The sequence below is a fragment of the Leuciscus leuciscus genome, assembly GCF_965113295.1.
Source record: "Leuciscus leuciscus genome assembly, chromosome: 14".
Taxonomy (NCBI): domain Eukaryota; kingdom Metazoa; phylum Chordata; class Actinopteri; order Cypriniformes; family Leuciscidae; genus Leuciscus; species Leuciscus leuciscus.
This window is the reverse complement of record NC_138738.1, coordinates 11,618,941-11,637,228: the sequence shown is the minus strand read 5'-3', so window position 1 is coordinate 11,637,228 and position 18,288 is coordinate 11,618,941. Positions and strand designations below refer to the sequence as shown.

General features: G+C 35.8%; 3 protein-coding genes across 7 annotated transcripts in view; 2 read left to right on the top strand and 1 right to left on the bottom strand.

Annotated features, from left to right (window-relative positions):
• The first annotated feature begins 171 nt into the window (after positions 1-171).
• On the top strand, positions 172-4,655 carry endou (endonuclease, polyU-specific). Of its 2 annotated transcripts, XM_082137191.1 has the most exons (8): positions 177-356; positions 608-622; positions 2,218-2,374; positions 2,449-2,648; positions 3,422-3,535; positions 3,615-3,721; positions 3,840-3,982; positions 4,415-4,655. In XM_082137191.1, exons 1-8 carry the CDS (start codon positions 302-304, stop codon positions 4,527-4,529), a joined length of 906 nt encoding a protein of 301 aa, XP_081993317.1. In that variant the 5' UTR covers positions 177-301; the 3' UTR covers positions 4,530-4,655. The 2 variants fall into 2 exon arrangements, with proteins under 2 accessions (XP_081993318.1, XP_081993317.1); XM_082137192.1 differs by lacking the exon at positions 608-622 and having other exon boundaries at positions 172-356.
• sumf1 (sulfatase modifying factor 1) lies at positions 4,574-9,710 on the bottom strand. The gene is made up of 9 exons (XM_082137185.1): positions 9,400-9,710; positions 8,454-8,627; positions 7,992-8,066; positions 7,424-7,506; positions 7,146-7,268; positions 6,939-7,053; positions 6,248-6,361; positions 6,090-6,149; positions 4,574-5,087 (listed from the first exon to the last, which is right to left on the bottom strand). The coding sequence occupies exons 1-9, from the start codon at positions 9,658-9,660 to the stop codon at positions 4,986-4,988; spliced, it is 1,107 nt and encodes a 368-aa protein (XP_081993311.1). The 5' UTR covers positions 9,661-9,710; the 3' UTR covers positions 4,574-4,985.
• A 1,952-nt stretch (positions 9,711-11,662) lies between these two features.
• Positions 11,663-18,288, top strand: part of itpr1a (inositol 1,4,5-trisphosphate receptor, type 1a) — a 33,661-nt gene continuing 27,035 nt past the window's right edge. For all 4 annotated transcript variants that reach the window (XM_082137107.1, XM_082137105.1, XM_082137106.1 and 1 more), the window contains exons 1-4: positions 11,663-11,818; positions 14,032-14,140; positions 15,023-15,093; positions 17,552-17,667. In XM_082137107.1, coding sequence (XP_081993233.1) covers positions 14,049-14,140; positions 15,023-15,093; positions 17,552-17,667 — 279 coding nt within the window. In that variant the 5' untranslated portion in view covers positions 11,663-11,818; positions 14,032-14,048. The remainder of the gene's footprint in view (positions 11,819-14,031; positions 14,141-15,022; positions 15,094-17,551; positions 17,668-18,288) is intronic.

The window sequence follows — 18,288 nt, the reverse complement described above, 5'->3', positions numbered from 1 at the left end:
TAGATGTCAGTTCCTGGAACCTGACAACTAACACCACTGTTGTTCTCATTTTAGACCAACTGACTGAAACAACAGGAACAGAGATTCATTTATTTTATTTATTTAAAGTATTTATTATAACTTTTTTTTTTTATCATCTCACCACTCTTAATACCTTTTTGCTCATAGCAAATTTGGTCCTATCGTATCGCAACAGACTTGGATCATGGGAGGAGTTCCTAAGAATGTATTTATCTGAGATGATATAAAAACCAAATTGGGTCTTAATCTGCAGTTCTTGCAACTGCATCGCCTAACGCCCATGATGAAGATCATCGTCATCCTCTTCCTCACCCTGATCTCTCAGGGCTGCGGTGGTAAGTTCATAACAAACTACAATTTCCATCCTGATTGTACATTTGTAAGTTACTAAACTAAGCATGTTCATGTGTCTTTTGTTCTTTTATAGCATAGCAATTATCCAAATGCAAACGCAGTTTCCCTCTCCCTCTCTCTCAGATGTTTTTGAGGAATGTTTTTACATTTTTGTAATTAAAGAAAGAGTTGTTAAGATTCAAGAGTCAAAAAAGTCTCTCTCTCTCTCTCTCTCTCTCTCTCTCTCTCTCAGATTCTCTGGAATTCTGTAAGTGTGATACTGAATTTTACACTGACTTTTTCTAATTTGCCTTATGTCTAATTGTGACATAATTGAGTTAATTTCACAAGCTCTAATAACTACTAGTAGGCCTACAAATAATAGGTTAATGACCAAATTTGCCTAGATGTCTTTGTCCACATAAAATGTAACTCAAAATAGTCTGATTAAATGTTTAATAGCATGTGAAATATACCTCAACTCCAGATGTGGAGAGCCTTACGATGTCTTAAACGACTGCCTGCGATGACTATAACAAGCAGTAGTCGTCGAGGTGACTTCAACATCTGTAATTCTGTAAAATATTATACAGTACATATTTGTATTGTTAAAGGGTCAACAAAATTAAAACAAATAGGTGTGATATAGGATAAAATAAAGCTATTTGACTGTACACAATAGCTGGCGTTGTTAAATCTGTAAAGCTAAATATGTTCAATTAGACAAAAGGCACAAACGAATTACAAATCAGTCGAATCACACACACTGATGAATCACTGAAAGTAATTCTGAACAAACACGAGCAGCTTTTATTTCTTACATAAAATTTTTTCAAGGTCTGTTGAGTCACGTGCATTGCAAATCAGCTTTTTTTAACAGGCACAAAAATAGGAGCTATGAAAGATTTAGTTCTAAATATTAGGGGTTTATCTGTGATAAGATACTCAGTGTAACCATGAGTCCTGTTTCTTTTGGATGCCAAAAGTGGCCTGGAACTCAGCTGTGTCAACTGCTATAGTTTCACACACTTAGTTCATCTCGGCATTCATTTCAAAGTACTAAACAACACTGCCGTAAAAGCCACAATATATTGTGCAATGATTCATAGTTTCACTTTGGTTATTTGTAACAGAAAGCAATTACAAATATATTTAGACAAAATTCATTTGTTTATTTATTGTCATAAAACAAGTCTACAAATCCTAGAAGACAAATCTCATATTAGTATCAAAAATCTGCACTACACACAATGCACTTTGCAATAAGGTCTCATTTGTTAATGTATTAATACCATTAACTAACAATGAGCAATACATTGTATTAATCTTTGTTAATGTTAGTTAATAAAAATCCAGCTGTTCATTGATAGTTCATGTTAGATTACAGTGTATTATCTAATGTTAACACAACATTTGATTTTAATAATGTATTAGTACTTGTTGAAATTAATATGAACTAAGATTAATAAATGCTGTAGAAGAATTGTTAATTCTTAGTTCATGTTCACTAACCTAATTGTAAAGTGTTACCCACACATTTGTGTGATACACACATATAACAACAAACAATATAATAAACTCAAATCCAGTTAGATTGAAAGTGAACACTAAACATGTTCAGACTTTTGAGTGATGATTCATTTAACACTGTTTTCTTGACTACAAGACAACATAGAAATCGAATGGCGCATGTCAAAAAAAACACAAAAAAAAAACACAATTGCAGTGATTGTTTGGTTAATTTATTTGCAGTAATTATGTTAATTCTTCCCTTCATTCTTTCAGTTTGCTCAGGCTTTGTCAGACTTTTCTTTGCTCCTCAGGTACTAACACTTTTTTTGTGTATCCATTTCTCATCCCAAGCATTAGCCAGTGTCACTGACGCTGAGATCAAGTCTCTGTCTGAGACACTGTACAAGTTAGACTCTAACAGGGCCACAGCCTCAGAGCTGGTTATTGAACCTCAGACACTGATCTCTTCTTCTGCAACCGGCTCCGCGAATGACCTGTCATCACGCCCGTAAGACACACATAACCACATATGCACATGTGTGCATGTTATTATGTATTATAATGTTCTCTTATATTCTCTAGATTGTTCAAGCAAGTTAGTAGTACTTTGCTCTCCAAGCCCACGTATAAAGCTCTCCTGAATCTACTGGACAACTATAAAAGGATGACAGGAGAAGTGGAGGATGTGCCCTCACAGGAAGTGCAGGAGCAGGACACTTTCCTCCAACAGACCATGAACACGGCCCTGGGCAAGGAGCTCTACAATTTCCTCCACTCTAAAGGTATGTGACGCCAAAACTCTTTTTGTTTTGGACCTTGTGAATTTGAGCCATCTCAGTGTAGAAATGCTGCAATCACAATAATGCCAAATAAATAGTTTTGAATATATTGGTATTTATTAAATTATATTGAATTAATATTATCCTTCAAAAGTTTGGGGTCAGACAAAAACATTTAATACTTTTGTTCTGCAAGTATGCATTAAGTTGATCAAAAGTGACAGTAAAGACATTTTTAATATCAGTTCTACTTCAATTTCTACTTTAATAGATTTCTACTTCAAATAATTTGTTTTTGTTTTTTTACTTTCAGTTTTCATCACAGTTTTCACAGAAATATTAAGCAGCACAACTGTTTTAAACATCGATCAAAATAAGAAATATTTCTTGAGCTTCAAATCAGCATATTAGAGTGATTTCTGAAGGATCATGTGACACTGAAGACTCAGCTTTGGATTCACAGAAATAAATTACAATTTAAAATATATTAAAATAGAAAACCGTTTTAAATTTTAATAATATTTCACAATATAATGTTTTTTGTGTTTTGTGAGCATAAGATGCTTCCTTCAAAAATATAAAAAATTATATAAACTATTTGAACAGTAGTATTAATATTCTACTAATTTGACTTCTTATTTACTAGAATAAATAATAAACTGGGGTGTAAAATGTGAAAAGATTTCATCAAACTGTAATGTAAATAATTTATGCAAGATATTGCTGATTTTGATTGTCAAATGACTATAGACATACTTTATTGTGTTATGGATCAGGTGCATACTCATCACAGAGTGAGTTTATCCAGGATCTGAAGATGATGTGGTTCGGCCTTTACTCTCGATCTGATGGCAAGCTGGACTCCAGCGGGTTTGAGCACATCTTTGTAGGTCAGTCTGCGTGTGATCACGTGATTGGCTGCCAAAATGCATTTTGAATGTCTTTAGCTGACATGTAGTGTGTCAACAGGGGAAGTTAAAAGTGGTAAGGTGTCTGGTTTCCACAACTGGCTGCAGTTTTATCAGAGTGAGAAACAGGGACTCCTGAATTACTACAGCCATAGTTATGATGGCCCTGTGAGTACTTCATCAAAACAAACCAGTGCTATTACAGCATGCATTTTAAAAGTGTGGTGTGGATGTCTGCTTGTAGAAGTTTTGATTTAGTGAAAGTCAAATTTCCCCTCTCTCTCAGTGGACCACATATCCTGACGTACTGGGAATGCAGTTTAATTGGAATGGCTATTACAAAGAGGTTGGATCTGCCTTTATTGGCTGTAGTCCTGAATTTGATCTGGCTATCTACAGTCTCTGCTACATCACCCGCCCTGGGAAGAGGTGAGTTGTTGTTCTCTCTCTATTCACTTTCAGCCATTCATCAAATAAAACTCTTTTTTTGTTAATATTAGAAACATCCATTCCGTATAGCATATCCTTCAAAATGGCTAGACTTAAGGCCAGTTCACACCAAGAACGATAACTATAACGATAATAACCATAATGACTATATTAGCGTCCAATGTTTAATAATAAAATAAAAATAAAATATAGAATTATATTAAATTATAACAATTATCCATCCATCCATCTTCCCAGCGTTATTCCCACTCATTTGCAGGGTCCACTTCACACACACTTGATTTGGCATATAGGTTTTTACATCGAGATGCCCTTCCTGACACACAAATGATAACAATTGTCATTTCTAATAATTTGATTATCATTTAATTATCCACCTTAACCATCTGAAACGCTTGACTGCTTTCTCAGGTGTTATGTGAGTTTGGGAGGGCAGAGTCTGGGCATTCAGACCTACACATGGGACAAGAGCAGCTATGGGGATGGAAAGAAGTACATTGGCTCCGCTTACCCGGCCACACCTTGATTCTCTGTCATCTGAACATCAGCATCAACAAACTCACAACCAACACAACTCATCTGCAATTTTAATTCTTCACTTGATTATTTGAGGTTGATGTTGGATCTAATAAAAAACAGGAACAGAAAAACACCCCTCCTGTCTGTACTTTTACTTGTCGGGATCCAATACATTTCACATTTTTCCTAGCTACAACTGTCAAAACTGTACACGTCTTTTAGTCTGTTGTTAAGCAATATATTGTAGGTCACAGAATTTTCTCTACATTTTTAAATTTGACTTTGAAATGATAATCTAAGCGTATCTTTACATTTCAATACCTTCTGTAATTACAAAAAAGGAAGAAGTAAAAGAACTGAAATAACACCAAATTGTACAAAAAATACAAATAGTTTTATTTACATAAAATTCAATATTCCTCAAGACTTCAAGCATTTGACAGTGAGAGAACTGATGATGAGGTTATGGATCAGCGTCAGAGACGCAGCGGAAGCCCAGGTTAGAGGCAGAACTGTCCGGGGTATTCTGACTACGGGCCGCACACCTGTATCTGTAGCAGTAAGACTACAGAGAGAGAAAAATATCTTTACAATCATGCATGTAAATAAGATGAAAAAAAGCTTATTTCAGGGTTCATACCTATTTCTACTTTTCAATGATTTTTAAGGCAAAAATTAATGACCTAATGTTCCATGAAACGCCTGTGTAAAATAGGAATAAAAATCCATGTTCAAACTGCAAATCACAGCATATCATAACCAATTAATGACAAGCTATGTGGTTTATTACAAAATAAACATTTAAATAACGCTGACATACAAGTAAGACGGTTAGATAAAATACTGTGTCTGATCCTCAGAACTCCACTGTGTAGCAATGGATGAACATACATCAATGGGAGGCAACAATGTTAAATAGGTAAATAAGCGTGTTGTTTTTACAGATGGAGGTTGTGTTTTCCACTTAGGTGGATATATGTGCAGACTAAATATGTAGAGACCAGCTTTACAATACTGTTCAAAATGTTGACAGTATTTCAAATAAATGTTTTCTATCTTAATTTTGACAGTTTTTCAAATAAATGTTTTCTATCTTAATGTATGATGTCAAAGCTGAGTTTTCAGCAATCAATAATCTTCACAACCCATTCTAAAATGCTGATTGGTGCTCAAACATTTCTTAGTATCAGTGTTGAAAACGTACCGCATAATATTTTCATGGAAACCATGATACATTTTTTTTTTCAGGATTCTTTGATGAATAGAAAGTTGAAAAGAGTTTCAACGGTTGAGTTTCAACCGAAAAAACTGTTTTTTTCATTTGAAATAGAAATCTTTTGCAACATTATAAATGTATTTTCTGTCACTTTTGATCAACCGAATCAGTTTTTGCTAATCAAAAGTTTTAATTAAAAAAAAAAAAAAAAAAAAAGTCTTACTGGCCACAAATTTTTGAATGGTAGTGTACTTCCAGCAGTATTTTATCTGACATAAAATATCCCAGAGCCTCAATAACCCTGAGGTCCGTTTGTCAGTCATAGAGTAGATGGCTTTGTGTATGTTTTACCTTGTGGCACATGTACGATCCTCCTTTCTTGACTCTGTCTGTTCCTGATTCTGGTCCTTTCTGTGGAAAATTTGTAGCATTAGTATAATGGGTTAACATTCCCTTTTGAGTATAAAGAAATACTTTTTAACCGTGGATGTGTCTGCATGCTTCCTTACAGGATTATATCTCTCTTCTGTATTGTGATGTACATTCCACCAGTCTGCCGTCCACTCCCATGCGTTCCCGACCATGTCATACAGACCAAAGCCATTGGCAGGAAATGACATCACCTGCCCAAGACATCACTTAAAATGTATTTACAGTGGATATACACAAGTCTACACACCCCTGTTAAAATAGCTGGGTTTTTTCTATGTAAAAAAGTGGGAGAAAATAATTATATTGGAAAGAGTGGGAAAATATTCCCTTGTAAAAATGATAGACTCCTTTCCAAACAGACGGAGTGCTGTGATAAACTCAAATGGTGATCAGTATTAGTTCAGGGGTATGAACCCTTATACTGAATGTGTCACTTTGGTTTTCAGTGGCATTGTATAGGTTGTAATTTTTCCATTAAAGGTGCAAAAGTTCTGATATGATTTATCTTTGTTTAATTTTTTACATCACAAAAAATGCTGCTTTAACAGGGGTGTGTATTTTTTTTATATCCAATGTACATGCTGAACATCTGCAGTCAGTGCTTTAACTTCTCTTCTCTCAAATCAAATACACAAGGGTTGAGCTGATTGAGAGTAAATCAGGATAAAGGGCTACTATAAATACCTACAAATTTAAATAAAAATATAAACAAAAACAAAACAGCATTAATTTACGACAATATACATGTATAACTATCTTTTGTATTACCGGTGATGTGTTAGCATAGCCGTCCTCTGCTGTGTTGTGTTTAGGGAAATCTCCCTGCCACAGGTTAGCATAGTGTTGCCCTTTAGGCATTAGTTTATTTCCCCATGGGTACAGCCTAACAAGAGTGATAGAGGGAGAATATGTAAAAAAAACAAAAAAACATTCAAATTGACAAAAAGTGAGAACAAAACACAGACACAAACGCACCTATCCTGAAGTCCCCCTCTACAGGCCAACTCCCACTCAGCTTCAGTAGGAAGTCTACGTTTGGCCCAGTGACAGTACGCCTGTGCGTCAGCCCATGACACATGCAGAACAGGGTGATTCATCCTAGATACAAATGCAGAGATTATTTTTAATATGACTTCTACACATGTATATTAAAAACAGATAAGCATATAATCGGTGTATTCAGTATAGTTGGCGTTGTATTGCAATCATTCAGTGCCTGCTCATGTGATATTGCTTACATATATTTTCTTTACCTGTGCTCTATGGTTGAATCTGGTCCTTCTGGATGTCTCCAGTCTGCACCTTTCACTGGTGACCACCAAGGAGCAGCAGCCACCTACTGACCATAAATAAACATAGGCAAACTGTAGCACAGCCAGTACTGTTTATTCTTGGCTATAACAAAAGTTGACTACATTTGTAGTTCATTTTTAAGTTTTTCTATGTCTTTAAGACATTCTTTTCCCTGGCCCCCCTTGAATTCATTTCGATTCAATTTTACACTGAAATATATTTAGTTATTGACAAATAGGATGGACACAACCTTTTTTTTTTTTTTTTTTACATTAAGATTTTAGGTTTAAAATATATACATGTAACAGAAAGTATATATTTTTAGATGCTCTTCTTTCTTTACAATTTTGAGTCTCTTTTGATCTTTCTTCAGATCATTTGTATTTATGTATTAATAGTCATTAATATAATAATCCTGCAGCCAGACAATTTTTAATTTATATTACAAACATTATAAATAAAATGTATAACCAGCAGCCAGTTGGTCATTAGTACAGAAAGAAAGAAAGAAAGAAAGACGTTTCTCACCGCATGTAACAGAGTGCTCTTCACCTCCTGACTCAGCAGTCCCTCAAAAACAAAAGAGTCTCCAAAACGCTCAGCCTGTAGATATAAATAGCCGATGGAGCTAGCATGATTATTGATTATTTGTCTTATGGGCCAGTAAACGGATATTATTTACAACGTCATTTCCAGAAAAGTTGGGACATTTTGTAAAATGCTATAAAATCAACAATCTGTGATTCGTTAATTCTCTTGAAAAAACCTTTAACAAACAAAAGTACAAAGAAAAGATTAACCAAATTAATTGTATTTTGTAAATATAAACATTCTGAATTTGATTACTGCAACACACTCCAAAAATAAAATAAAAGTGAAAAGATTATAGAATATCCAAGTTAAACCACAATAAGTAGGTGAATTGATAACACTGTAGGTGATATTGTTATTGGGTTAAAAAAAGAAGCATTTCTGCAAATGAAATTGTACCTCTGTGACGTAGCCTGTCTGGTTGGTGAAGTGTTGGAACTGCTTGTTTGTGACCTCGTGCTCTTCAATGTAAAAAGGGTCCAGCCTCACTCTCCTCTGCGGCCCCTCTCCATCCTGTGGTATTCCTGGGTCATCCGTTCCCATCATAAACCAACCTCCCGGCAGAAGCACCAGCTACACACACATACACACACACAACATTCAGATTGTTCTGTGGCTGTTTTGTTCAACATTTAATGCAATAGTTAATGAAAATACTTTTTTTATCATCATGTCTTTTTCTCATATAACCTTCTTTCCTCCATGAGAAGTTATTTAAATCAGAATGTTGTTCTTCTCAATATAATGAAAGTAAATGGTGACCAAGGCTGTCATTTGAGTCATTGAGAAGATTTCTGTCCGGTTTCACAGACAAGACTTAAACCTAGTCCTAGAGTAAAATGAAAGGGACAGCTCATCCAAAAATTTAAATTCTGCCATCATTTACTCACCCTCAAGTTGTTCCAAGGCTGAAATTCATACAGATTTGGAACAACTTGAGTTAAATGATGGCAGAATTTTCATTTATGAGTGAACTCAAAGCAACTTTGCACTGACATACCTTGAAATATACCAGTGCCATTGTTTAGTCTCAAAATGCACACCAGTAAAGTTTTTTTTTTTAAAGAACATTTTAAAAAGATAATTAAATATCCTAATTGAACTAAGGCCTTACGTAATCCTGGCTTAATCTAAACCCTGTTTGTGAAACCAGGCCTTAAGAGGCCTTCAAATCTATAGAACTAAGTTACTTTTATAATATTTTTTATTGTGCTTTTCTCTACTTTTTTGAGATTGACATACACTGGTCCCACACCCCTTTTATCAATTTTATTTAAAATTGCTCCTCAATGAACTTTAAACAATACTTTACTTGTCTAGCCTATGATAATGATAACAAACCTACCTTAGTGCGTACACCAGGCTCTATCGTGTGGGGACTTTCATTTGCTGTTTTGGAGTATATATTTGCATCATCTTGATGTTCCAGTTTGTTTTCATAACTCACATCAACAGCAACCTCCCTTTTCAGTCCCTGACAACCACAACCCGTGCTCTGTGACTCCGAAGACTGCGGACTCTGTTCGAGCACGATGTCGCCTATATCACAACGTGCTGCCACAATGCATAGAAATAAAACCACAGAGCTGTTCAATATTGATGCCATAACCAGTTTTAACTCTGCTCGTGTTGAATTGCACTTCCTGCTAAGCGGCAATGGTCATGTGATCAGTCAGGTGACGTGTCTTTCTGAAATGATTGAGTTCATTATCCTGAGTTCATCTAACATTTCTAAAGCTATCTGTTTACGTTCCCATTCATCTCAATGGCAATAACTGCCATTTAATGTCGTGTAACATTTGCTTTAGTAACCCAGTTCTGGTGTTGTGTTGAGTTGATGATTAGACAAATCTGTGACAGTAGAGGTCGCTGTTCATTAGGCTAAAATTCGTGCGAGAATGCGCCAGGCGCGCGTGCACTGGCGGGGACCTACTTCAAGAAATAATATTTTTAGACAAGTTTTCCGAGTGCAATGCTTGCTCTATCATTATTATTGTATCATTATTATTTTTCTAATTGCGTTTTACTTTTCTGATTAAATTCAGATTCTGTCAATTGCATCAAATAAATAAAACAATCTATTACATTTGGAGTTGTTATTATTATTATTTAGAACAGACTATCTGTAAAGCTCTTCAAATACACTCTTGTAATGTCTAAACTTTTCTGTATTTTTGAAAGCATCCTGGTCTGATTGCCCTGTGAACATATGATATGCATGAGCCCACAGCATGGTCACTGAATCCGACAGCGAACACAGCATTAGGCTGCCAAAATCTGTTACCCTCCTCTATATCACACAGAATGAATGTAATGTTATCCAAATGCACTCTGGTAATGTCTGACCTTCTCTCTTCCATATTTTAGAAATAGCTGCATGCAGATATAGCCTGCAGCAGGGTCACAGTCACAGAATCTAACGAGGTAGCATTGGTTTCCTAAATCTGTTCCCTTCTAGGCTATTTCACTCAAAATGGCTTTTAAAGTTTTTCTAACTCTGGTGATGTGTACTCTAAACCTCTCTGTTTCATACTCTAGAAATTATTTTGGTCTGATTTGAACAGCAGCAGATAACAGCAGGGTCACATAATCTAACAAGGCAGCATAACAGGCTGTCGAAATCTGTTTCCCCTCTCCTCTCGTTCACTTAGATTGACTTTCCAAATTCACTCTGGTGATGTCTAATCTTGTCTATTTTATATCCTATAAATAATTTTGGTTTGATGTGAACAGCTGCAGATATAGGCTACAGCACGTTCACCACATCCGACAACACAGCATTTGAAGTTGGCAAAATCTGTTACCCTCTTCTATTTCACACAAAATTGCTTGATTGTGATCCAAATTAACTCTGTTTATGCCTAAAATTCTCTCTTCTGCATTTGCGGATGTAAACCGCAATAGACATACAGCAAGGTCACAGAATGACTAGTTAATGGTTAATGAAATCAAAATTCATTCTTTTCTAATCTAAACTTAGAAATCTAAACTTCTCTTTTCTGTAGCCTATTTACAGCCTGGTCAAGGTATATCTGATATGGCAGCATAACCAAATCTGTTACCTCATTTTGGGTCTCACTTCAGCCTTTATTAAATGTATTTAGCTAATATGTATTGGACTACTTTGAACATAAATTAATTATTTGTTTCCATGCACTTATTTTGAAGTAGGCTACATATTATAGATTATACATTATACTTATATTAAATAAAATAAAATGTACTTAAAATTATTATTCTAGGTTAATTTGATTACCACAAACAAATTATTGCATAAAATGTAAAATGACAGTGGGGCAAGTTGTAACAACAGCATTAGCATAGCAATGATCTGTTACATGAATGTACTATGTAGCAATGTTACAATGTAGCAGTTACATGATCACTCCCCAGTCACCACTACTTTTTTGCATTATTTAGCTATAAATAAACGCAGTTTTTCTTTAAAGTCTCTATAGACTGTTTGCAACAAAAACGAAATTATTTTAGTCAATTGAAAGGGAATGTCTGGGTTTTGTAGTTCTTGAATGCCGCAATTTATTGAAATAACCGTGGCGTGGCACCGCTGGAACACAATTTCCCAGAAACCCATCGCACTCCACCGTTTACAGAGTCACTCGGCAAGCCGAAAAGAGACGAACATCGGGGCGATGGACCGCTGTGCTGGACTCTGTGAAGAGTCGGGCTAATAACTTTCTCAAACAGAGGACGCAACTTTGGGGGGAAAACAGCGGACACGTTTGCTCCAACTTCGTTTGAGAGAGGTAAGATCTAGGCTACGCAAGAATAAACGGACTAATAAGAGTTTTGTTCAGGAATGATGCTTTATTAAATATTTATCTTATCTGCGGGAGAGCATCGCGCGCGCCCTGTTGAACCCGCCCCTAGGTTAGGAAAACTGCCATGAGAAACTCTCACGGAGCCTATAGAAAGATGGGGAAAAAAGATACAAACTCAGCGAGGAAGACACAAGTGTTTCAGTTAAGCCGGTATTTTTTGTTTTGTTTATACTGTTTAATGCAACAGTCCAAACCAATGTTATGATGCCGTTAGTTTAATCGCATTTCGGGCACGCATTCATAAAAAAACCTCTGCTTTTCATAAATGCGTTTGCTGGATGGAGTTAATGTGCCCATGTTTAGTAGGATTTCTGTCTTTTTATTTCTTTTTGACATTGTTGACATGGTAGAAAAATGAGTTGTCAGTTTCTGTTTTCAAGACGGACGATCTGCCGATGTTCAACAGATGGAACAGAATTCTGTGTTTTACAACAGCATCAGACGAAGCTGTAATTAACGCAATAAGTAAAACTAGCATGTAGTTTTCATGTAAAATAAGATGCTTTTTTTTGCTTTGCAGTTAGATAGAGCGAAAATGATTCATGCAAATCCCTCCTCCGCACTGCTCTCTCTCTGTCTCTGTCTGTCTCTCTCTGTCTCTCTCTCTCTCTCTCTCTCTCTCTCTCTCTGCATATTTACGGTTTGCTTGTCTAATCATTTGTTAATCAAATCTAGTAGTTACAGGAAGAGTCTGGTGATGATACAGGCGTCAAATGGAACTGTTACAGTCAGTATGCCCACAAACAGTGTCATACAGTAGACCTATTTCTTATCATTTGGTTTATTTCTGTTATGCAGTACATTTCCATATCCCCATCCTAATATGTTGATTAAACCACTATATTTTAAAGTGAACTTAGGGATGACAGGGATAGTATACACTCTAAACAAAAATGGTGCTAAATAGCACTAAAAGTGGTTCATTGGCTTGTAATCATAGGGGAACCATAAGTGCCATATAGCACCTACCTTTGTCAAATGGTGCTATGTAGAACCATAAGAGGTGCCATATAGCACCTTAACCACCCCAAAGAACCGCTAAAGAACCGCTGAAGAACCAAACTGGGCTTAACAGGTTCTTTAAATGGTAGTGGTGCTATATAGCACCTTAACCACCGCAAAGAACCCCTGAAGAACCGCTGAAGAACCATTTTTTTTTTTGTGTGAATAAAGGCAGCATGAAATCAAAATGGACAGTTCTTGTAATCTTTAATAAAAAATTTAAATACATATGTATATACTGGCAGCTATTTATGAAGTATTTTATTTAAAAAAACAGGAAAAGTATTTTTACACAATCATTTCAGCTTATTTTAATTTTAATTTAGCACTTCAGAAGAGCAGTCTCTTTATTTAAATTTGAATGCATTTTGTCTTCCTGTTATATTTTGTATTTATATATGCATTCAGATTTAACTTGGCATGTTTTGTCAGTTGTACATTTGACACTGAATGTGTATTTTTAGTATGGTATTTCACTGCACTGCACTGGACTTGGAATAAGTGTTTAGTCAGTTAAGTTAATAATTAACTTGCCAACTTGTAATTTGCAGCTTCTTGTTATCGAAACTCAGTGGAGGAATGACATTTTGTGATGAATTAAATTTGAACTGAGAATGTGAAAAGGCCCATGCATTGTGTTATATAATGCATATTTAGTATGGATTCAGCTTAGACTGTAATTATAAAACAAATAAAAAATAAAATAAAAAAAAAGTCCTGCAATCAGTTTTAAAGTCCTCAGCTTGTTCGTCTTTCTTCGCATCATGGGTTACCAATGATCACATGTTTTTATTTAGTTCATGCAGTGGGCCACTTGTGGTTTTAATCAAATTGTGTTGTCTTTGATGACATCAAATTGCTTTAGACATGAATATTCTTCTTTTGTTTTTGTGGAAGCATTCTGTTTAAACAGCTCTGCAGAGCTTTACATTTTTTAGATGTTTTATTTGAAACTGCTTTGTTTTTGTATTTTGTACGGTAGGAAATGACACTTCCAACCACACATCATAATGTGTTGCTTTAAATGTGTAAACCTATATGTCTTTGTATGGTTAGAGCTCCTGTTTGGCTTGTTTGCTTAATGATAAACCTGTACACAGACACAGTCATGACTCTTTGACCTCTGACCTCTGCAGGTGGTGGAGTGGTTGCCATGGTGGATAAAATGTCAAGTTTCCTACACATTGGGGACGTGTGCTCCCTTTATGCTGAAGGCTCTACCAGTGGCTTCATAAGCACTCTGGGGTGAGTTGATTGACACTGCCTGTTATGATATTATGGAATGCTTTAAAAATCACATATTAATTGAAAGCAGATCAGTGAATATTATGAGCAGGACATTTTAACTGCATTTGTTCCAAGAGTAATTATTACATCAAATAAATGATTAACAAGCAGAACCAGCTCATTTGTTAAATACTTTTTCTGTTAATTCTTCAACATTGAACTCTCTCTGTTTTCTGCTGACAAAAATCTTAAGAGAAATAGCTGAACCATCATCTCCCCATCTGTGACGTTCTTTCTTCCATGGAACACAAAATATGTTTTCAAAGCAATTTTTTCAGTGAAAAACTACTTAATTTTTACCCTCATCATCAAATAATCTATTCAGAAGACTTCTAATATATCCACTTTAATGATACTTTAAGACTTGTTATTGCATTCTTTTTTAAAGCATCTGTTAATTGTAATTGCATGGAAAAAAGCAACTAATGCAAAAAGTCAAAAAAAAATTGTGTTCCTCTGAAGAAACAAAAGTAAAACAGGTTTGGAATGACAAGAGGAAGAGTTAATGAGCTAATGACAGATTTTGCACATTTGGGTGATCTAACCGTTTGAAGATCAACACTGTGTGAAGTTTGCTGTGGTTGAATGCTAATCTTTAATGTGTAGTTAAGAATAACCAGCTGTCAGCAGTTTAACCCTGTTTATGTGTGTGTGTTTTTTGGCCGACTGGTCTTGGAATTTGGATTATGTCCAGTAAGCTGCTGCTTTGGGCCAAAAAAGCTGAAATACAGATGCACAATTACAAATGCACACCATTATTTACTCAAGCAAACACACACAGATGTTCAAATTTATCAAAATTAAAAAACTTCTACAGATTAACACTCTCATTGGTTTCAGGTTGGTTGATGACCGATGTGTTGTTCAACCAGATGCAGGGGACTTGAACAACCCACCCAAGAAGTTCAGGGGTGAGTTTGTGTGTGTACCTACTAAATATATTTTGTGGCCAAATTTGTACCCAGTAGTGACCAAAACCTGACCAAATCTCCCAAAACCTTTACGTCTATGGAATGTCCCCATTTAGATAGCTAAGTAAATGTGTGTGTGTGTGTGTGTGTGTGTGTGTGTGTGTGTGTGTGTGTGTGTGTGTGTGTGTGTGTGTGTGTGTGTGTGTGTGTGTGTGTGTGTGTGTGGGGATGTGGATGTTACGCTGGTTTATTTTCAGTTAAGACAGGAAGTTCAGTTACTTAAATTGGACTTTGAAGTCAAAGGTCAGATGATGTAGGCTACTCTAGAGAAAAGTTTGTCATTTCCATGAAAACCACTTAATTTAGCATGTCGTCCTTCATTCTTTGGAATTATTATAACATTGTCTTCCAAAACTTGTAGTTATTATTGTCAATCAAATCTTTGACCGCATAAATCTGTGTAGAACAGTCTGATCTAATTTCTGTCTACATTTACTTTGCTGTGGAAATTGTTACCAACACAGAAAGCACATATCTACTTAGTTAAAGGACTTGATAAATGATTGTACTTCAAAGGCTGCACACAAGATTGTGTGAGGTTGAGGCCGACTGCCCTCTAAACTCACATCACTCAAAAGGCATCTGCCGGTGACAATGAGAAGCTACGTCAGGAGTAGGGGTGCGTGTATATAAGTACATTTTTACATCGGTGTGTACTGGTTTCCATCACTAGTTGGCCACTGAATGTTAAAGGAAGAGTTTGTCCTAAAATATAATTCCTCTCATAATTTATTCATGTTGTTACAAATGACTTTATATCTTATGTGCAACCTTTGCTTTGAAGGAAGTTCGCACTGCTCTTCCACACAACAAAATCATACAAAATGACCATAAACAAATGACAAAAAAAATACCATAAAAGTGTCAAAGTAGTACATTTTACAAAGTCTTTCAAATCTTCTATTCTCACTTTTATTCTCACTTGTGCATATTTAAACTTGGCAGATCAAGAAACAAGCCATTTTTAACTTTAGAGATGCCAACCACCATTGGTTCTTGTAACTTATGTGAACAAAGCTTAGGTAAATACTAGAATGTACATCTGAGAGACACTACACTACTATTTGAATTAAAAATCTTTTGTAATGTTTTTAATGTTTTTATTATGACCTGATCAATTTAATGCTTCTTTGCTGAATAAATGTAAACATTTCTTAAAAAAAAAATCTTACTGACCCCAGACTTTTGAACAGTAGTATATTAATAATAATAACATGAGGAACTACCCCTTTAACATTTATATACTTCTCTATCAAACACATATGTCTCAATAACCCTGCTGATAAATAATCCCTGCACAGTGTGCTCGAGTCTGTGATGAAGAGAGGAAGAAAAGGAGAGATAATTGTCTGATGGTCAGTGGGCCCCAGCAGAGAGGAATGCGTACTATTTCCTTCAAATATAAACACACACCAAAGCAAAATGGAAGCATGTGATGGGTTCATTTTCTATTGCTATTATTTCATGAATATGTTTGTTTTGTTTGGGTATGCATTGAGCTCAAAACGATTAAACTTATGATTTTCATCTGGCAGATGATAAATAAGCAAAATAGTACAATAGACTGGCACTGAAGGAGGGACTCGCGCTATATCATACGGGATTGGTGCGTGGAATCTTTAAGCTTAGGACCATTAAAGCAAAACCCTGGCAACCACCCATAACACCTTAGCATCAACTTTAATCTCAGGAAACATCTAGAAATCTAGCTCCTTTTTTGTAATGGGAAACTCTTAAACACTCTTGTTTTTATACAAGTGTGTGTTCTACATTCCTCCAATGACCCTAGAGCTTTTTGGTGTTTTATCAGCCCAATCTCCAGAAAATAGAAACAGAGACCAGATTCTTTCTTTCTCTCTCTCTCTCTCTCTCTCTCTCTCTCTCTCTCTCTCTCTCTCTCTCTCTCTCTCTCTCTCTCTCTCTCTCTCTCTCTCTCTCTCTGGCTCCCCCTCTCTCCTTATTTGGTAAGACTGGAGTTCTGCTGAAAAGAAGTGCATTTTCACTTTTATGTCTGAATAGCTCTTTTCTTATCACTTTTGAAAGACAGTCTGTGTCTGTTTTCTGTCATATTAGGTGCTACCTTCATTTAGTTCTATTAAAAAGTAGTTTTTTTGGTTGCTTCTGATCGTATGAGGGAATAGTCCTGTTTTAACAGTTTTGCACATGTAAACCACACAGACACAGAATTTACATATTGATTTTCATACTGATTTTCTTCCTTACCATTTATGATCACCTTGTCATCCCATCAGCAGGTTTTGAAAGCTATGCGTGTGTGTGTCTAAACACAGTGTGATTGTGTATGTGCTTACAAGAGTAATGAGTGATGCTTGTGTTCTGCTTGTCTGTGGCTGAGATGAAATGTGTGTTCTCTCTTTCTCTCTTTCTCTCTCTGTAGACTGTCTTTTCAGACTGTGTCCCATGAACAGATACTCGGCACAGAAACAGTTCTGGAAAGCTGCCAAACCTGGAGGAAACAGCACCACAGATACTGTTCTGCTCAACAAACTCCATGTGAGTGTGAAGCTTAGTCTTCCCCTTGCCACGTACATGATCTGTTTGTTTATATAAATATAGGGAATTCCAATCGCTTTCTTGGAATAACGCTGCTCATAATTGCCGGTCTAGAATTAGTATCCACTATCCACACCTCAGAGGATTGGCTGATGGCACCACAAGAACCTTCAATAATGACTACCCTGAGCTGCGATTTTAAAGTCACGATGAAACAAGGAACAAAGATCTTTTTCTTCTCTATTGTGACATATTAATATCAAATTGGATTATTGGAAAAGGAAAAAATGTAGGGCAGGGACTTGGTTCTTCCCATTGGTTTTTGATTGAATGGTGGCAGATCATCTGTATGCAAGCTTGCAGTCGATTGGGTTTACCCAGACAAAGTTATTGGAGGAGCCTGGCACCAAAGAAAGGGAAAATGGCTAGGAAAAAGTTGACTCCAAAATTGGTGAACTAACTGGTAAACATCTACTAAAATATAATCAAATTATAAACTAACCAGCCAAAACTTGAGCTCTAATCCTTATTTACTATTAAGAAATGAAAAACTGATTCTAGATCAGTGGCAACTTCATCTTTAATCTTAAAGACATTGTCTTCATTTCAGGGATGATTTTG

Bases quoted from the DNA above. Each gene is read 5' to 3' on its own strand.
- endou (XM_082137191.1), top strand. From the start codon at position 302: ATGATGAAGATCATCGTCATCCTCTTCCTCACCCTGATCTCTCAGGGC. The intron at 2,375-2,448 runs GTAAGACACACA...TATATTCTCTAG, and splicing joins AATGACCTGTCATCACGCCC to ATTGTTCAAGCAAGTTAGTA. The intron at 3,722-3,839 runs GTGAGTACTTCA...CCTCTCTCTCAG, and splicing joins GCCATAGTTATGATGGCCCT to TGGACCACATATCCTGACGT.
- sumf1 (XM_082137185.1), bottom strand. From the start codon at position 9,660: ATGGCATCAATATTGAACAGCTCTGTGGTTTTATTTCTATGCATTGTG. The intron at 8,067-8,453 runs GTACAATTTCAT...TTATATCTACAG, and splicing joins AGACAGGCTACGTCACAGAG to GCTGAGCGTTTTGGAGACTC. The intron at 6,362-6,938 runs GTAATACAAAAG...TGTCTTGGGCAG, and splicing joins GCTATGCTAACACATCACCG to GTGATGTCATTTCCTGCCAA.